Source organism: Amphiprion ocellaris, chromosome 5, assembly GCF_022539595.1.
Source record: "Amphiprion ocellaris isolate individual 3 ecotype Okinawa chromosome 5, ASM2253959v1, whole genome shotgun sequence".
Lineage (NCBI taxonomy): Eukaryota > Metazoa > Chordata > Actinopteri > Pomacentridae > Amphiprion > Amphiprion ocellaris.
The window spans coordinates 22,499,627-22,517,486 of NC_072770.1; the positions used below are offsets into that span (position 1 = coordinate 22,499,627).

Here is a 17,860-nt window from a genome sequence, read left to right on the forward strand (position 1 = left end):
AATTTGCAGTTTTTTCATGGATTTTTTTTCCTTACATTTCACTACACAGGACAATAAAACTAAATTTACCTAAACAACATTTCTAGGTTAAATAACGTCATTCCCATTCTCTCGGTTTCCAAACATCTTCTCTGTCTCTATTGTAACTGTCAAATAAAGGCAATACGCTAAAATTTTTTTTTTTAAAAAATCCAACATCACCTGCTGACCTCCAGTCACCACATCTGTCTGTACTAACTTTCTATAGAATCCATCTAATATCTATTGAGATATTTATTTACTTGCAATTGGTGCATGTGGAATAGAAAGTAAAACAAATGAACTCAAACACATCATGCTACATCTTACGTCTCTTACATCTCTCTCTCTGGAAAAAGAAAACTCAAACAGTCTTCATTTTCCATGACTAATCTACAAAGAAGACTGTGATATAATTTACTGTGATTTAAGGGGTCTTGCATACACTGACTTTTATGATGATTATTTACAAGACAGAGTTTGTTGACATGTTGGCTTTACAAGTGCACAACTAAATGAGTAAGGAACAGGAGAGAAAGACTGACGAGGAAGATTTCGTTGCAAAAAACAGAAATCCAGCATCGAACCATGGAAAGGATGATGTTAACCAAGGACCGTTACTCTGTCGGCAGTGTTTCATTTGTGGTCACTAGATGAAGCAACACAACTGATGTGTTTGACCTTTTATATAGGCACCACAAAGCTCTGTATGATGACTGCAAAGCCAGATCTGATCTGACCACACCATCCAAAGCAAAACGTTTTTTTAGATGTCTTTGCCAGTGTTACAACGTATGAGAAAGGCCAAACGGCAGAGAGAAATCACTCATGTGATAACTTTTCACCTCATGAATACCATGATACAAATGAATACAGCTACAGGGTCCATTTGCTTCAGAAATGGTGTGTAACACCATTGTGCAACTATTTTTCTCAAGCTGTCATCTCAGAGCAGTATGAAAAACGCAGGGCACATGTTGAAACAGAGCTGTCATGAGTGGAATATTTTGAAGCTACAACCAACTTGTGGTCCAGTTGGACAGAAGAGCCTGAAGTCTTACTGTCCACTTTAATAAAGAGGACTTCCATTTGAAAAATCTCTGTTTGCAAACAGAATTTTTTCCTGATGATCATAAAAGCAAAAATTTGCAACTATGATGAAAGAAGCTTTGGCTGCCTGAGGCTTCGATGAGAGATGTCAGGTCTGTATAACAACAGAAAATGTGGTGAACATGAAGTCTGCTGCCCTAAAAAAGTGGACCAGGCTGCAGTATTTTGGCCACAGACTGCATGTTGCTGTTGAAAAGTTATACACACGTTCTATTTAGTAATTTTGTTGTGTCACATGGCAATGTATGTAGCAAAACAACTACATATTGCAATGCTTTTTCCAAGATTGCACCGTCTTAGAACATATTGTTTATTAGGTTGTGATTTGAGACGCAGGCTTACAAGAGCAAAAACGTAATTATAAACACATGACTGTAAATGTATACTACCAGGTGCAGACAGTTCGCAGAGATGGTATGCACGCCTTTAAACACCACATGAACTGGCAACCGCTACACTTGCCCACTTTACGGGTAACATGATAAGCTACAGAGCAGCACGCTGTCATTACCGTGGCACTAATGCAGCTGTGTGTACTGCAGAATCAGAACATGTGTGGAAGAGAGAGTGTAGTAAACCTTTAATTATCTCATTTGGTGCAGGAGTTCCCAAGGTTGTCACTATGTGAGTGCGGATTACTGGGCGGCTGACAGCAAATTCTTCAATCTGTAGAGGGTGATAACTGCACAAAGTGTGACAGCGTGAACACTGCTGTTGGCTTAAAATGTGTGAGTCAAATGTAAAGTGTGCCCCCTCTGTATGTCCATATGTAGGTATCTGAAGTGCATCATGCAGTTTAAATGATCATGTGTACACGACAGACACTGGTATGAATCCAGAGGAAATGCAAGGAGCATGATGCTGCTGCTGCTCCTCCGTGGCTGGTCTGAGAGCAGATATATCAACAAATTGGCTGATAGGAGGAATCTGATCTCATCGTGTGCTGTACTGAGCCTGGGGGGGTCTGAGCTCGACTGTTAGAGGCACAGTATATGTGTCTGGATCGGTGAATAAATGGGCTGGAAGAACAACAGGGGTCCACTTGGAGCCAAAATGCCACATCTGGTGCCACACGACAGACCTTGTTGTGTTAATTGACCGAAAGAGTTGGAGAGTCTCTGCTGGGCAATGAGGTGTAGAAAAGGTCATTGAAAAATTTTGGTTCATTATGAACGGTCCACAGCAGTGATAGTGTATTTCCAGTTGCTGGGTCACAAAGAGGAATACTGAGTAACAAGCAAATACCCGTATTTTATACAAAAATATAATTTATAGTGTCTTACGTGGTATTGCTCGATCACGTTTTTAATCTATTATACAGCGAATATTGAACTTACATTGACCTTCGTCTGTCAGAAAAATTGAAATTAGGTATCTGCCCCAAATAGTTCCGGCCTAGTGGAGAGCACTGAATGCTTTCACAATTGTCAGAATAGTTCAGTTTTCATCAATCTTGTAAATATCCTCCTCTAAGGGCCTTCACTGTCATCAGAACAGGCAGCTTCAGAGCTTCCTAACAGAGCACCAGGAGGACCCCTGCTGTATCGAGCGGGTCACTGATGAGAAACTCTCACCTTCGACCCTTTTCATCTTTCAGTGGTGTTTAAATAGGGCTCAAGGCTCAGTGGAGGGTCCTGATCCGTCGGTGGCAGGAATAATCCGTAGATGTGTGCATGTGCATGTATATTTTTAGTCTATAAATTTTTTTTGAAAGGGTTTGGACATTTGTTTGAGATTTTGGCAAGCTTCTTTTAGCATGACGGACTGCAACAATGAAACTCAGTTTTAAATCCAAGATAGATATGTTATCAAGAAAACATCACAATCATCTACATTTTTTATTTTCAGAGACTGGGTTGTGCAAAATGAAGGATGTTAATGCGCTGTATTATTCACAGGGTGCAAAAGATGGAACAGTTGGATACTAGCAGATATTTTGCAGAGAGAATAAGAAAGAAGGTGTGGTTACCACTTAGCCACAATAACAATATCTCTTCCTCTAAAGTCTGTCTGACTTACAAGTCTATTAGTTTATCTGAGGAGGCATGATCTCAGCTCTCCCCCTGGGGACTGTTACCCATCCATTCCTGCTGATCTTCCACACAGAGACATCTTTATAGCTAATAAGGTATAACAATGACGCAGCTAAGACATCTATTTCAAATATCCCATTTGTTTTCAACCCAGTTTAAAGCATTTTACCTCCTATTGTTCCACTAGCGTTGCAGATCTTCAACACAATACTAGTAAGAGTAGTTACATAATTCTGAATCTGTAACATTTGCATCAACAAATAAATAAACCTTGTCTTTATGGTCATTGGAGATGCTTTAAAAAAAACACATTTTGAAAAAATAATACAGGTGCAATGTACTTCGGAGCAGATACATCTTTAAAAATGTAGTGTCTCCAGGGAATTAAACTGTCAAACTGCTTCATTCCATATCTCACAAAACGATTAATGATACGCTGTTGCTGTACTGCTTTTAGAAAGGAAAAGATATCGCAGATAACAGACCGTGCTGTTACAAGCCTCCGTTACATTAATGAGTGTTTGCTCAGCGTGCTTACTGTGTACCAACTCCTGCATTTGTATGTACGTTATCTAGCAGTGTCACTAATAATAGTAATAAGTAAAGCCTGCAGTGCTTCCTTGGTTTAAATTGCCTTGCTAGTTAGATAATAGTGAGAGTACAGCAGACAGAAAAATGAAAAACAATCACAAAAAGAGACAAACAGAAGATTGTGTGCTCCAACAATAAATGCAATATATTGTCTGTACTCTGTGACATTCATATGTTTATGTATTACTTTTCACTAAAAATGGTTGATAAAAAACCTGTCAAAAACACAGTTATGACTGATGCATGCATTTCACAGATTTGATTTTGCAGCGAGCAGCACAGTCTGCAGAAATAACATTAGAATGGTTCATACCTTGTCTAGCTTTGCTTCAATTTCCACCACATCTGTCTCCACATCATCAATACCAGCCCTGCAGAGAGAACACAAAGCCACACACTTAAATCAGATCTGCTTTTCAGTAATGCCATTTCTGAGAAGAGCAACCACATATTAAGCTGACAAACATTACAGTGACAGTCAGAGCAAGATTCAGACTCTTGTTTAGGAGAGATTCTTAGATTAGTGGTAAGCCACAATATCACAGTGGCTAACAAGAAATAACCAGAAATCATTTCATTGAAAAGTATTGTGTCTGTGACATTTGAAAGAATCAGAACAGAGAAAATAAATGGCGAGAGGTCATGAAAGCACAACTGAAAGAAGAAAGTTTTATATATAAAGTCATGTACTCTACAATATTGTACTGTATTTACAATATCTGTATTTTGTCCTGCTACACATTAAAGTGCAATCAGCCACCGCACATCACAGTCTCATGGACTCCAACATTAATCCTGATGATTAGATCGACAAAGGCATCACTCTGGAAGATTAGTGGCCGCAGCTGAGCAGTAAAATCAATGAATGACATCATGTAGAGACACAGACCGGCAGTCATAAGGTGAGCTGTTAAAAGAGACAGCAGCAACACAGGAGGCTTCATATTCAGTACCAGCAATTCAGCATTTAGTAAGCAGCAATAACAGAACTAGAACTCCTAAATATAGCTTTATTTATTTCATTTTTATGAACATTAAAAGTGAAGATAATGGGGCTTGATGGCCCTCAGCAGGGTGTGTGTCAGGTGGTTTGGGGGGTGAGGAGCCTTTACCATCCTTCCCCTCAGGGTCTTCTTCCATTAGTGTGCAAGTACACTCACACACACAAATACATCCATGACCACATTGATAGTCAGTTGTTATGGCAACATCTTGTATGTGGGCCACAAAGGTTGTACATGAGGTCTTATTACATCAGTTTTTGTACTTATTTCTCTGAAATGCGTCTGCAGCCACCAAAACAACAAAGATCTCCTGAGTCGTCTCTTCAGGATCAGCTGGAGCTTACTGGAGTTGTCTGATGGAGCCAAAAATCAGCATCACACCCCGCATTTGCTGGAACACGTCAACCATAAACACTCAGAGCTAATGATCTCACCACGCAGCCACAACCCCACCCTCAAGTCTTTTGTACCCCAGCAGCTGATCTTTTACATCAGAGATGAGATGTGCAGAGTTGGAGCAAGATAAGCAACAAAACCAGACCAGCTGGTTTATGTTATAAAGGCTGTAACTTTGCCTGTGCATGCTGCAGAGAGGACGAACACAGCGGGAGGTTGATGGTACTGGTGGTGCTATTGGTGGGGGAGCTAGCAGAAGTACATTTAGTCAGTTAGAAGCGTTAGCACCTGCTCCAGAGAACAACATTCCCAGAATTCCTTTCTGCTCCTGAGATTTTCAACAATGCTCAGAGATGCTGATTGTCGACTCGTGTCTGTCTTGCACTTGTCTTCTTCTCTCATCCGGAACACACGCTGTTTATACAGACTGAACGTTTCTCAACCACAACGTGACACTGAAACAGCAAATAGGTATGTGTGTGGTCTGCACAGATGGCTGATTTACATTGTTGTAAAGAGAGAAAGAGAGAATGCAAACAGAGGTGATGGGAGCTCAGACCTTTCATTAAGTGACCTGTGTAACTTGATGACTGCAAGTAGTGCTGCTGCAAAAATTCTGGCAAACATCCCTTTCTGCTCTTTCGCTGGACATCAATTAGAAACATCATTAGAAACACAACATACTGCTCCAAGCGCCACTCCCAAGCTTTGCGTCAAATCCCATAGCATCATGTTCTCCATTAAGTCACTCCAAGCCACACACATTCAATGTCAAACAGCTGTTCAATCTGGAGGATAAGCTCATTACAAGAGTGCCGTGTCTCGTGCAGCACACGCTGCCAATAAACACTGACTGACACTTGATGACTAGGATGCACAGATGACATTTGATACAGCAGCAGTCGATGTCCGATCTATCAAAGTTTCAAGTTCAGTACAAGATCACTGGCACTTGAGCTTAATGGTGCAGGTTTGATGCTTATACTATTTTTATCCAGCATGTTCTGAAAATGCATGTTTGTATGTGCATGTCGATTTGTAAGCACTCTTTAAAAAACATAAATACAATATATAATCAAAATTAAAAGTAATTTTCTATAATTACAACACATTTTCTCATGTTAATTCTACATTTTTAGTTTTTGTTTAAATGTTTAATGAAGGATAATGACGTGTTAAAGCAATTAAATTAGCTACAAAATGTACAATTTTTTTTGTTTTGATAACAGAAATTTGTCAGTCAACAACAAATCTGTGTACAGTTACAGAATCAGCTGTTCTTTTCTTCCTTTTTATAGTCACTAACTGTAAGTAATTTTAGAAATATATTTACAGCATTAAACTTAAATGCAACATTTATTTAAAAAAGGAAGTATTTGTGAAATCACTTGCAAATGTAAATTAAACCATTTTATGTCAAGAAAAATACATTTTGAAAATGTAATAAAAACATTCAGAGTTACAGGTTATTAATGATATTTTAGATTACACATGTGAATTCACAATTTCAGGAGTATTTCTGTGTATTTCATACAGTGCAAAAAGATTTGAAAATCTATTTATGAAGACTGAGGCAAAAGTGTGTGTGTGTGAGAGAGAATGAGAGAGAGAGAGAGAGAGGGTCAGTGATTTTTTTGTCCTATTTACCTTTTTCCCTACAGTGTAGTGAATCTTATAGCTATTAACGTGTTTCCTCTAACTGAGTGCACCAGAGAGTTATGGGATTAAAGTGAAATGCAGTAAGACTTATTCCCAAGGAGGATTGTGGGTAATGCTGCAAAACATGATGCCTGCATGAAGAATCAATAATGCAGATGAAGGGTATGTGTAAACGTTTTGCCCCACTGACTCTTTCTTCTTGTGTGTGTTTAGTTCACGTAACACTGAAGCAACACCCCAAAGCAGCTCCACTCATGATGCACGCCTGTCAGAACGGGGGGATGGGCTCACATGCACCGCCAGTAGTAGCACACTGTACATGGTTGACATCACCAGTGAGGGGGGAGGGAAACCTCACGTGCACTAGCTCCACGTGCACTCCCATCAGACCCAACAACTATCCACACTAGTCTGTAGTCTATTATTGTCCCCCGCTTTGTTGGTCCTTTGTAGCATAAAACTTGCGTGGGTATTGTGTCGCATCCCCTCACACGACAACCAAGTGCACGCACGCACACACACACACACACACACCAATTTCAAAGCCCACAGATGTATCCGAGCTCCCCCATGTCTTCCAGACTCAATGTGTCACATAACATCACATCCACATCAGCACTGCTTCAATAGAGGCTGAGGAAACAACAAGTTGTCTGATGCCAGACAGGCCTGAACCCACTGGCTAAAATACTGACATGCAACGAGACATTAACAAAGATATTAACTGGAACGACATGATACATGCGTGTTTCACATCATGCGCCTTGGGTAAAACAAACATGCATTTACGATGCAAAATGTCAGCCTGTGAAACAAGAGGGCTGAAGCAACTGAGAACAAGTTACAAGAGAAAATTATCTGCCATCTACTATAAAGTTATCTAAAAAGGCAGCTTTAAGTCTGACAGGTCATTGATGCAAAGGGTGTGTGAGTGCATGAATGTGTCCTGGATATGTCTTAATTTAAGATCAAGCTGTCAACCTGTGCCACCCTCACATTAGTCACTGACCTAAAATGCATGCATATCTGTGCGTTATTTGTGTGAAAGATGTGCATAATTGATTGAAAACAAACACACTGCATTTCATATTACAAGAGAAATAATTTCAACATCAACAGCTTGTTGCTCTTGTTGCTGTTTATGTGTTAATATTTGCAAGCTGACTCAGCAAAACAGGCTGTGATGAGCAATAACCATTAACACCAGGTGGATGAAAAGCAAATCCACTGTCTCGTGTGTCACACCCACCCAACCACACACACACACACACACACACACACACACACACACACACACACACACACACACACACACACACACACACACACACACACACACACACACACACACACACACACACACACACACACACACACACACACACACACACACACACACACACCAATGTCGTCACCTTAAAATTAAACGATTTTCCTTATGGGGACTTGATTTTTATCCCCATAAGGAAGCAAGACCCAGATAACGCACCTGTTGAAACACACTTTGGTCCCACAAAGTAAATAATACCTGGATCACACACACACACACACCCAGACACGGAAACAGATAAATGTAAACGAACCAATTGTATGACTGACTACTCACATACAGAGACAGACAAACTGAAATAAACAAGTGAATCAGAAATAGAAAATGATGGTTGGGAAATACACACACACACACACACATACACTGACCCAGAAACCTACTATCAGGAACTCCGAGCTTGCAAGGACAAAAGCCAAAGTTGAGTATAGAACATACAACTTACCAAATTTTGTTAAATTTACACAAGCAGGTGCCTAAATTTATGCTACAAAGTGAGGATGAATAACTTATGGACCTCTTGCTGCTGTGTGAACAGTCTGTTTGCTTGCAGCTGTAAAATTAACGCAACAATTTCATGCCTCCATAAAAATGAATACATAAACAGCAGCGAGCAGAAAACCATAAATAAACTTACTTAAATGGATCATCATGCATGTTATGCTGCTGCAGCAACAGCTTCAGGTTGCCTTCTGCACATGCATGCTTAATTGTGCGCAGCATTCGTGGTCTCATGATACACTAATTAGCACGACATCGCTGAGAATGGATATGTCAGATACGCCACATGTAGGAGCTGTGGTTGATGTGTAGATAACATGCAAATTTGTCAACTGTCAGAGATTTTGACATACTATTTCTATCTGTTCATCACTTTAATATTTCTATTAGGCCATTGTGGGAATCAGTAATCAATAAACTGGGTGGTTTATCAGATTTTATCATCAATTAAAGGATCATACTTGACAGAAAGTTATTTCACTATATTAACCAAAAACAGAAACTCCTGCCCAGCTTGTTCATTGATTAACAGTGTTTCCATTGATTTTCCAGAAAATTTACAATACCATAATCACAATTAAATCATGTATACTATGATTGTTGAGTTTACCCACCAAAAAGTTATATTGTCCTTTTCCTACCATCACATTATTCCATGTAGTACCATAAAACATTAAAATTTGCAATACAGAATATATATACATATACATACATAAATATATATATATATATATATATATATATATATATATATATATATATATGTAAGAATTTTAAAACTTGAAGATGACTGGGGTTCTTTGCACTACTTTATCTTGATATTTTTTTGTATTTTGAACAATGACGTAAAAGTGAAATGTTTATAGAGTAGGATTGCTTCTGACTTATTCTAGCATGGATTTTAATTCCTTTTATTCTGGTGTGGCCACAGTCGTGTTATTATCTCTATGTACACACACATTCAAACTCACACACATTTATTATGATTATAGGGTTTTATTATTCTCCATCCACAAGTTCAGACTGCACACACAGACATACGCACGTCAAAATATCCCTTCCCAGAATTCCAAGTAGCGAGCTCCATGGCAACCATTCATTGACCTCGATCACCATGGCAACAGGCATCAGCATTACTCACGCTTTTTTTACTGACCAATTTCCTCTTTGTCTGACGTGTCTGTCCCTGTACATCTCCCCATCACCCTATTCAGCTTCTTCGCTTTTCTGAAATGCACATTATCCATTGATACGAGCTCTTTAGAGTGTCTCTTTTTCTCATCAGCCTACTGATACAATCTTTGTCACTGACGGGCCAGTGTGTTACAGCGGTGAGCTGGTGGCTGTAGTGCGGCTTGTGGTGCATCTGCAGTGCCCGCCGCCACAGGCAAAGTGCCCTTGAGTAGCATACTGATCCCTTAAAAGCAACAAAGACTCTGTGGTCAGTGCTGCTGATGACAAACACATTCATCATAACAAGCCATTTTTCTCTAAAAACAAATCTGTAGGTTTGTATCTTTCTGCTTGTTCTGATTTTGAGGTTTTGAGATTATATTTCCTGAATAAGGGGACATTTCTTTTATAGTAATGAGCTACAAGAGATGTTTTTTTTTTTTTTTTTTAAAAAAAAGGTGAGACATCATAAAATTAGCTCACTGTGTTTGCAGATGGAACGATTTCTATGGATAATTTCCTTTGTCTGTTGCCGCTGAGCAGACGCAGGTGGTTTTTGGGTGGGGACAGTAATGGCAGCCTATCCCTCATTTCTTTGTTCTTCCATCCTAAAGCACAATCAGCTTTGCTAAAACCTATTTTAATTGAGTCAAACAAACACTATTACACTGATCTTCCTCACTGTGTTGTAAAAATATCCGTTGTAGCAGGGTTCTGAGTCCTTGTGATGCTTTCTGAAATAGTCTCTTGCTCTAATTTTTCTCCATGACAGCATTCTACCCCCCAAAACTCATATTCCTCGTCCATTCTTTGTTTCATTTGTGCACGCCTCCTTCTGTCCATCTGACAGTCTGTCTGTCTGCCTGCAGTCTGTCTGTCTGTCTGTAACGCTCCTTCGTTAGCTGATGGCACAAAGACAGTGTGGGTTTTTTGGGGGGCTTTTTGTGTCTGTATATAACAAGATGAACTAGAAATGCTCTGAACACATATTTCTGTGTATATTTATTGTGCAAACTCAGTCGTTCTGTGATCACATTTAAAGCTGAGTTGTGTTTAAGTCTCACATCCAATGAATTGCAATGTGATTCAAGACTCAATGCAACGAAAAGCTCCGACACGTGCTCAGACTCAATTAAAAGAGCCTCCAGTAAATGATCCTCACACACGCTGGAAAAAAAAAAGAGAAAACACACACACTTGCCTAAACAGACGGCCTTTTCACACCCAAAACAAGCCAAGCCAAACACTAGTATCTTATGTGAAGGGAACAAAGATGCCTTCACTGCTTCCCCTTAAAGCCCCCTCCCAACACACAACAAACATCACCCTCATTCCCTGAAAAAACATTTGACTGCGCCGATGGCTGACGAGACAAAGAGACCAAACATGATGCTCACAAAAAGGACAACCCTCACTTGTAGCCTCGAGGTTCACTTTAGCAGGATTACAATCATCCAGAGCTCATCAGCAAAAGTCATCGAGCCATTCAGATACAATTTGTCGAGCTACTGCTTCAGGATAAAGTTAAAAATGGTTGGAAAATGTGATTTAGTGCACTATTGCCAAGAGAGAAGTCAGATGATTTTCTCACGTTTGTTTAGGAGGTACAGGGACAGCCACAGATTTTAAAAAAACAACAAAAAAAAGCAGTGGATCAACACCTCTCAAGTTGACAAATTAATAACTGTGGAGGAAATTGCAAGAAGTTACCACAATGCGCAAAAAAGTCCTTCACAGAACCCCCATAAAACCACAGCTTGGTGTTTTCACTCTTTGGTTTATGGTGTAAAGAAATGAGAGCTTTATAGTGATGGTGGAGGCATTTCCCAAAGTGCCAAGTGTTTAAAATAAGGATTCTCTTTTGTCAGATTTGATTTTCACACAAACTGTTTAAACAATATTTTTTCACCAGTACAATATTCAACTTGTTTTGGCTTTGGGGAATTTGTGAGAAATATTGGATGGCATTTCATACAGGATCTTATGGACACAATGTAAAAGAAAACACTATTATTTATTTTACAGATTTACATAGTTTTGTTAAATCACAGATAATTTAATTTAAAAAATCAATAAAATATAGTTTTATAAATGTTAATCATAAAAAAAACAGGCCAAAACTATAAATGTCTCCATCAGAAATCAGTATTTTTATTACGAGCAAGTTATTCTTTTATACGTGACCATAAAATTACTTTGTTTTACAGTATTTAAATCAGCTAAAAAAATATATATATAGAGAGAGATATTTCCTATTATTTTTACATTTTTTTTTATTTTTTTTTTTTAAATGTTACAATAGTCCACCAATAGTCACAGATTTATTATGAATATTTCTGTGCAGCACTGCTTAATGGACAACAATGACATTCAAAGTGTCAACCTCACCGTCTCCCTGCATATTTGTCTGTGTAGAAGCTGCATATTTCAACAAAGCATCACCATGAACACTCTAATAGAGAAGACATAGTTTCTCTGTTTCCCAGCAGCTGTCGGACCACCTGCCTACTGGCCCACTAAAGCAGAACAGTCACCCAAATATAATGTATCACTGTTATCTCAAGCAGCCATCCCATACAACGCTCACTATAAACACAATGCTTTTCTAAATATCTCTGGCGAAGCGGTCTGGGATGTGGAAACGTCATTATATCATTCCAGAGTACATTCCAGCTGCAGGCCAACAGGAAGTGTGCTGGAAAACATTCTGGAGCTCGAGTGTGAAGCAGACAGAAATCATTTTTCTCTAATGTATTGTAACCGCAGCTCAAGCCAGGTGGAACTGCTTTTTCTTGGAAAACAACATTTCCTCTCCTTTCCCTGCCAGGAGAGGAGGGAAGAGGGTAAAACAGGGAAAACTCTGCAACTGTTTTCCACAGGAAGCCACTCTGCTGACTTTGAGAAATGCAACCTCAGTTACATCATTGTTGAGTGACACTAATTGCCCCATTGCTGGAAAATCTTAAACCTGTGTGTGAACGAAACAGTGGGTCATGGAGGTAAAAACCACGATTTGATCAACAAAACTAACTTCATTATTTAAACAGATGCATATACACTCATTGCAGTCTCGCTGTGCATTAAAGTGATGCCAAATTTCTCCAAATTCACTCGTTGTAGGTAAATTCCAGACTAGGTCTGACCATTATTCAGAAGAAAAGATCCAACCACAAGTTGATAGCAGGCAGTTCTTAAGCCTTTCTCATGTCATCCAGCTAGCTACCTGTCATATTAAAACACTAAAACTTGCAAGCAGCACATATATACAAGGCTTTAACTTGACACAAGCCAGGCCCACACAGCCTTGTGCCCTCTGTCAGAAAGAAGGGGAGCTGTGATCTGGGCGGAGCTGGAGAATTTTGGTGTTGTACTATTTAGGACTCAAACACAAGTTTGATCATGCTCCAATGACACAAACAGGAATCTGCGCTCACTGACTCACAACCCAAGCACCGAAAATGACAGCCTTTCTTCTCAAATTAAGGGGTTAAAGAAAGAATTGAAAGACAGACAGATGAACACACTCCGATCAACCACAGAAATGTTGATACTGCATAACTGGCTGCAATGCTCGAGTCTTTTCAAAGCAAGTAAGGTGCGACCCAGTCTGAAGTTTGTGATTTCAGCGATGGCAAAGCTCAGCAAAACATAAAAAGACAAAGAAGAGCTGCACTGAAATAAGTAGGAAGCCAAACAGGACAGTATAAAAAGTGAGACTGCACGCTCATCCAAATCTCTATCCTCTTTAACCTTCGCTGACCTCCTGGTGGGGTGTTTAGCTGCCGCTGACATGCACGCAGATGCAGCTTTGTATGAGAAACGCAGAGGAGGAAGAAGACCCCTGTGGTGCATAAGCACTTTGTTCCCAGACCCCCTTTTGCTTCTGTCCTCTTCCATCCCACCCAAAGCCTGCTGATAGTTAGAAATGTCAGAGTAAAGCAGCAATGGAGTCTCACTGGAAGACAATATATGAGCAGACAGATACTGGCTGTCCATCCTGTCTGGAGTCACAAATAATGAACAAAGTGTGAGACAGACAGACAGACCTGTGTAGTGTCTTGGCTCTTGTATTAAAGTCACAGCTACATATTAACATCACCCATCTGTGTATTTGTCTGGGAGGGAGTGAATGCAGGAGAAACAAACAACAGTATTCAGTGTAGAACAAGCAGTTCAGTTGGAGCTGGTGATCCTATAAAGGAGCAGTATCAGCATACAGCTTGTTGAACCATGAATTGATGTTATTTTGTCTTTTGAATGTGCATTTAGCTGTACAGTGTCACGGAAGGAAGTGCAAATGAAACATTTTAACCATCATTACTAACTTTCTTTTGATTAGGTAGAGTAATATCTTCTAAAAGCACAGTTTCACACTACAAAACATACTCAGTGGTCTCTCGATACTGCGATGACTCGAGCATCAACAGATATTATGACGTTGTGATGCCAGTGACTAACCAAGCTGTGTATTACAACCCCCACATGCCTGGAGCTGAGAGCCAGAGAGAGAAACTAAAATCAGAATGAAAGTGCATGTTGTCCTTTAGGATATTTCAGCCCTTTACTTTTCACAAAAACGGGATTTTCAGGACATAGTACATTAAGACAGAAGCAAGGAATAGTCCTCCCTGAAAAACAACCGCAGTCAGCTGCCAGGACACTGTTTAGTGCTGACTCATAAATTGTATCTTCATCATATTATGAACATGGGCAACAAAAACATTACAAAAAAAACCCACTTTAAATCTAATGAATAAGGAAACTCATTTCTTCTTACACGTACCATGTATTGATGGAGTCCTGTTACATGGGCCACAGATTCACCTCATTTGACCAATCAAATATCAGATTAATTTGTGTTAATTTGATGGAAACTGCAGGACGTCTGAGAAAGAGCAGAATGAGGATGATGTCAAGAGATGTTTATGTGGAGATTAGAAGAAAATATTAAAAACTGAGCACCTGGAAAAGAAACTTTAACTTCTTATAGTTACGGTGTCTTACTCAAACTTACGTTCTACTAAACTGATTCGGTATTAATGTGCAATACGTGCAATACCTGCATAGATACATTTGAGGATTGATGCATTCATCACAAGACATACTGTCGTCTTAACACTGAAAAATGTTACTCTACATTGTAGATTGTTCTCATGTCGTGCAAGCCTACCGCTGTCAAACTTATTGAAAAAAAAATCTTGACTGTGATATAGAACGTGATGAAATATTACCACATGAGACAACAATTAAAGGCTGACTGTGTCACACAAGCTGGACGGCATTATTTCACAAATCCATCGACGTGACAGTTAACCCTGCAAAACGCATGAGGTGTGGCTTCAAAATAATGAGACAGGGCTCATGAATCACAGCATGCAGCTTGAACCATGTAGTGCACACTGGTTACATTTAAATCTGCTCGAATTAAAAAAAAAACTGGATTGCAGCATTAGTTTCATTACAGGAAATGGTAGCAATATACTACTTGCATTGTTTCAAATTGCCTTATTGATTAGAAAATAATTAACCCTTTCACCCTTGTCATCACTACTTGTTCCCAGCTGATCTTTAAAATGTCCAGAAATTACTGAAGAGGATCCGGTACAGATATTAACGGACCGATACGGACAGGTTTACAGGTGAACTGCATTCCTTTGGCTTTGCTCAGCACAAGGAGCTACTGTTTCTGCAACTCAGCACAGAGAATGAGGTCTTTCTTAAAGAATGTCTGGCATAGATAAGGCTTGCCTTTTGTTTCACCCCTGACACACATGCACATATACATATATGGATACGCCAACACAAATACAGTACATATTGTATTAACATAGCTAGAATCAAGCACACACACACACACACACACACACACACACACACACACACACACACACACACACACACACACACACACACACACACACACACACACACACACACACACACACACACACACACACCTGGCTGATTGTCAGAGTCAGAAATCTGATCCCACATGGTGACTGCAGGACATGTGATATGTTCAGGCCTGTTTAGCTGTAATGTTGAAAATCAATATTACTGTTTGGAATCCCTCTTTCATTGACACAGTTGAAGACATTGTGGATTGAGAGAGTTTGTTGAGCGTGGTATGTGTTCATGCTATTTTGACTTTATTTGACAGTGCGCAAGAAATTTAAGGAGACAGCAAGACACCATGTGAAATGCTGTTCTTCAGCCTGATTTAAACCAGGTGCATCACAATGTCAGCAGGAAACCTCCCTCATCCAGGAAGTCCTTCAAGCTGGATGTTTAAGTTTGTCACACTGTATGGGTCTGGTTGGGTAAGAGCTGTGCGTGTTAATATTTGATCAGAGCTCTCCTCCCACACTGACCCACAGGAGCGGATTTGCGCTCTAAGTTAAGGTGTATATTTATGGCTCTATGTGCACGTGTCTGGGTGTGCATGTATGTGTTTTAATGTGTGATGGAGAAGCTTTGAACCAGCTGTGCACAAGAAGATAGAAGTGCGTCGGCTTCCCTCCTGTTATATGTGGCAACGATGACTGGCCATCAGCAGAATAAGCCTCCTGCTGACACCACAGTCAGATGTGCCAAAGAGGAAACAACCACAGATTTACTCTTTAATCCATCTAAGAATGGTCCATCGATGCCAAACACTCTGGGAAGGTTGGCAGTGATCATCTGATCATGTACGTCTCACTCACGCAAATCAATCAGAACTTGGCCAAAAAACACTCTGAGGTCTGGTTTTGGTTTTATGGCTTTGGCTGCGGTGTGTTGATGTACTGTTCTTGGATGTGCATGACTTTTAGGTTAATGCATGTCATACAATAACGTCCATTCATTCATTGGTTCTGTAATGGAAAACAAATGGTCATTTCTTTAAGTTTATTTGGCCATCTCTGCATATGGTAGGAATTTATTAGGAGTCATTTCAGTTGAGTGTGTGTGTGTGTGTGTGTGTGTGTGTGTGTGTGTGTGTGTGTGTGTGTGTGTGTGTGTGTGTGTGTGTGTGTGTGTGTGTGTGTGTGTGTGTGTGTGTGTGTGTGTGTGTGTGTGTGTGTGTGTGATATAGGGACGGAAATGGAATCCGCTGAGGAGGCCATGAAGACAATGTGAGCTCAGACCAGACTAATTTAGTTTGGGATAAACATTTATACATCTAATGAACACTTGGTCCATCCAGCAATTTCCATCACTGTAATTGTGAATGTCCACTCTCTGTGTTCCTCATTGGGCTCATTCACTCCGAGTCCGGTCGTTACGTCTGAATGTTGGATGAAAGCTGCAGTGACGGCAAAATGACAGCATCATCTGACCTGATTTGACTTTCTAACAATGCGCTACTGAAGCATTTCCACCAGTTTGATTATGATGCCTGTCAAGTAGGTTACATGTGTCACAACATGATCGTGTTACTAATGATGACACGGGATGAATAGTTTTGTTGTCGTGGGAAAGCAGTGTGACTGGATATAAAGTGGAGGGAAAGTCCAGAGGTTGAGAAAGAATGAAGAGACAGGTTTACATTAACACGAGGGGTGGTCTTACGCAAGACCGTCACACACTGAGACAGCTACAGAAACACAGCAGGACGGACAGAGAGCCTGGCCATGTTAGCTATACACAGTGACATGGTTTTATGTCATGCTTAGAAATAAAACAGAGCTGGAATGATTCTGACTATCAATCACATTTCACAGGTAATTTCTCTTAATTTCCTACAAGTCTGCTGAACAGAACCGTGTAACATGTTGCTATGATGCGGTTAAACAGAGACAATATTCATTGTTTGTTAGAGTTGTTAATCTTGCAGGGGATATTCTCAAGAGTTCAGACTTTAATGACTGGAGAACGAATAGATGAACTTAAAGTCACGTAAATCTTCATTTATCACTGGAAACTCAATCGTTCATATTCTAGTCTTTAGAGAAAAAATTTAATTTCTGAATGTTCGGCAGACCACCTGGGGAAATCTCTAGGTTACACTGGAAATGAATCACAATTCATTACTTGGAAATGAATACTCTCTATTCTCTGTATAATCG

General features: G+C 39.8%; 1 protein-coding gene across 5 annotated transcripts in view; it reads right to left on the minus strand.

Annotated features, from left to right (window-relative positions):
• Window positions 1-17,860, minus strand: part of LOC111587883 (arf-GAP with coiled-coil, ANK repeat and PH domain-containing protein 3-like) — a 75,786-nt gene that overhangs the window by 29,198 nt on the left and 28,728 nt on the right. For all 5 annotated transcript variants that reach the window (XM_055010931.1, XM_055010930.1, XM_023298009.3 and 2 more), the window contains exon 2: window positions 4,066-4,123. Coding sequence is in view for 4 of the 5 variants with exons in the window: in XM_055010930.1 (XP_054866905.1) it covers window positions 4,066-4,123 (58 nt within the window). In the remaining variant the exon portion in view is untranslated. The remainder of the gene's footprint in view (window positions 1-4,065; window positions 4,124-17,860) is intronic.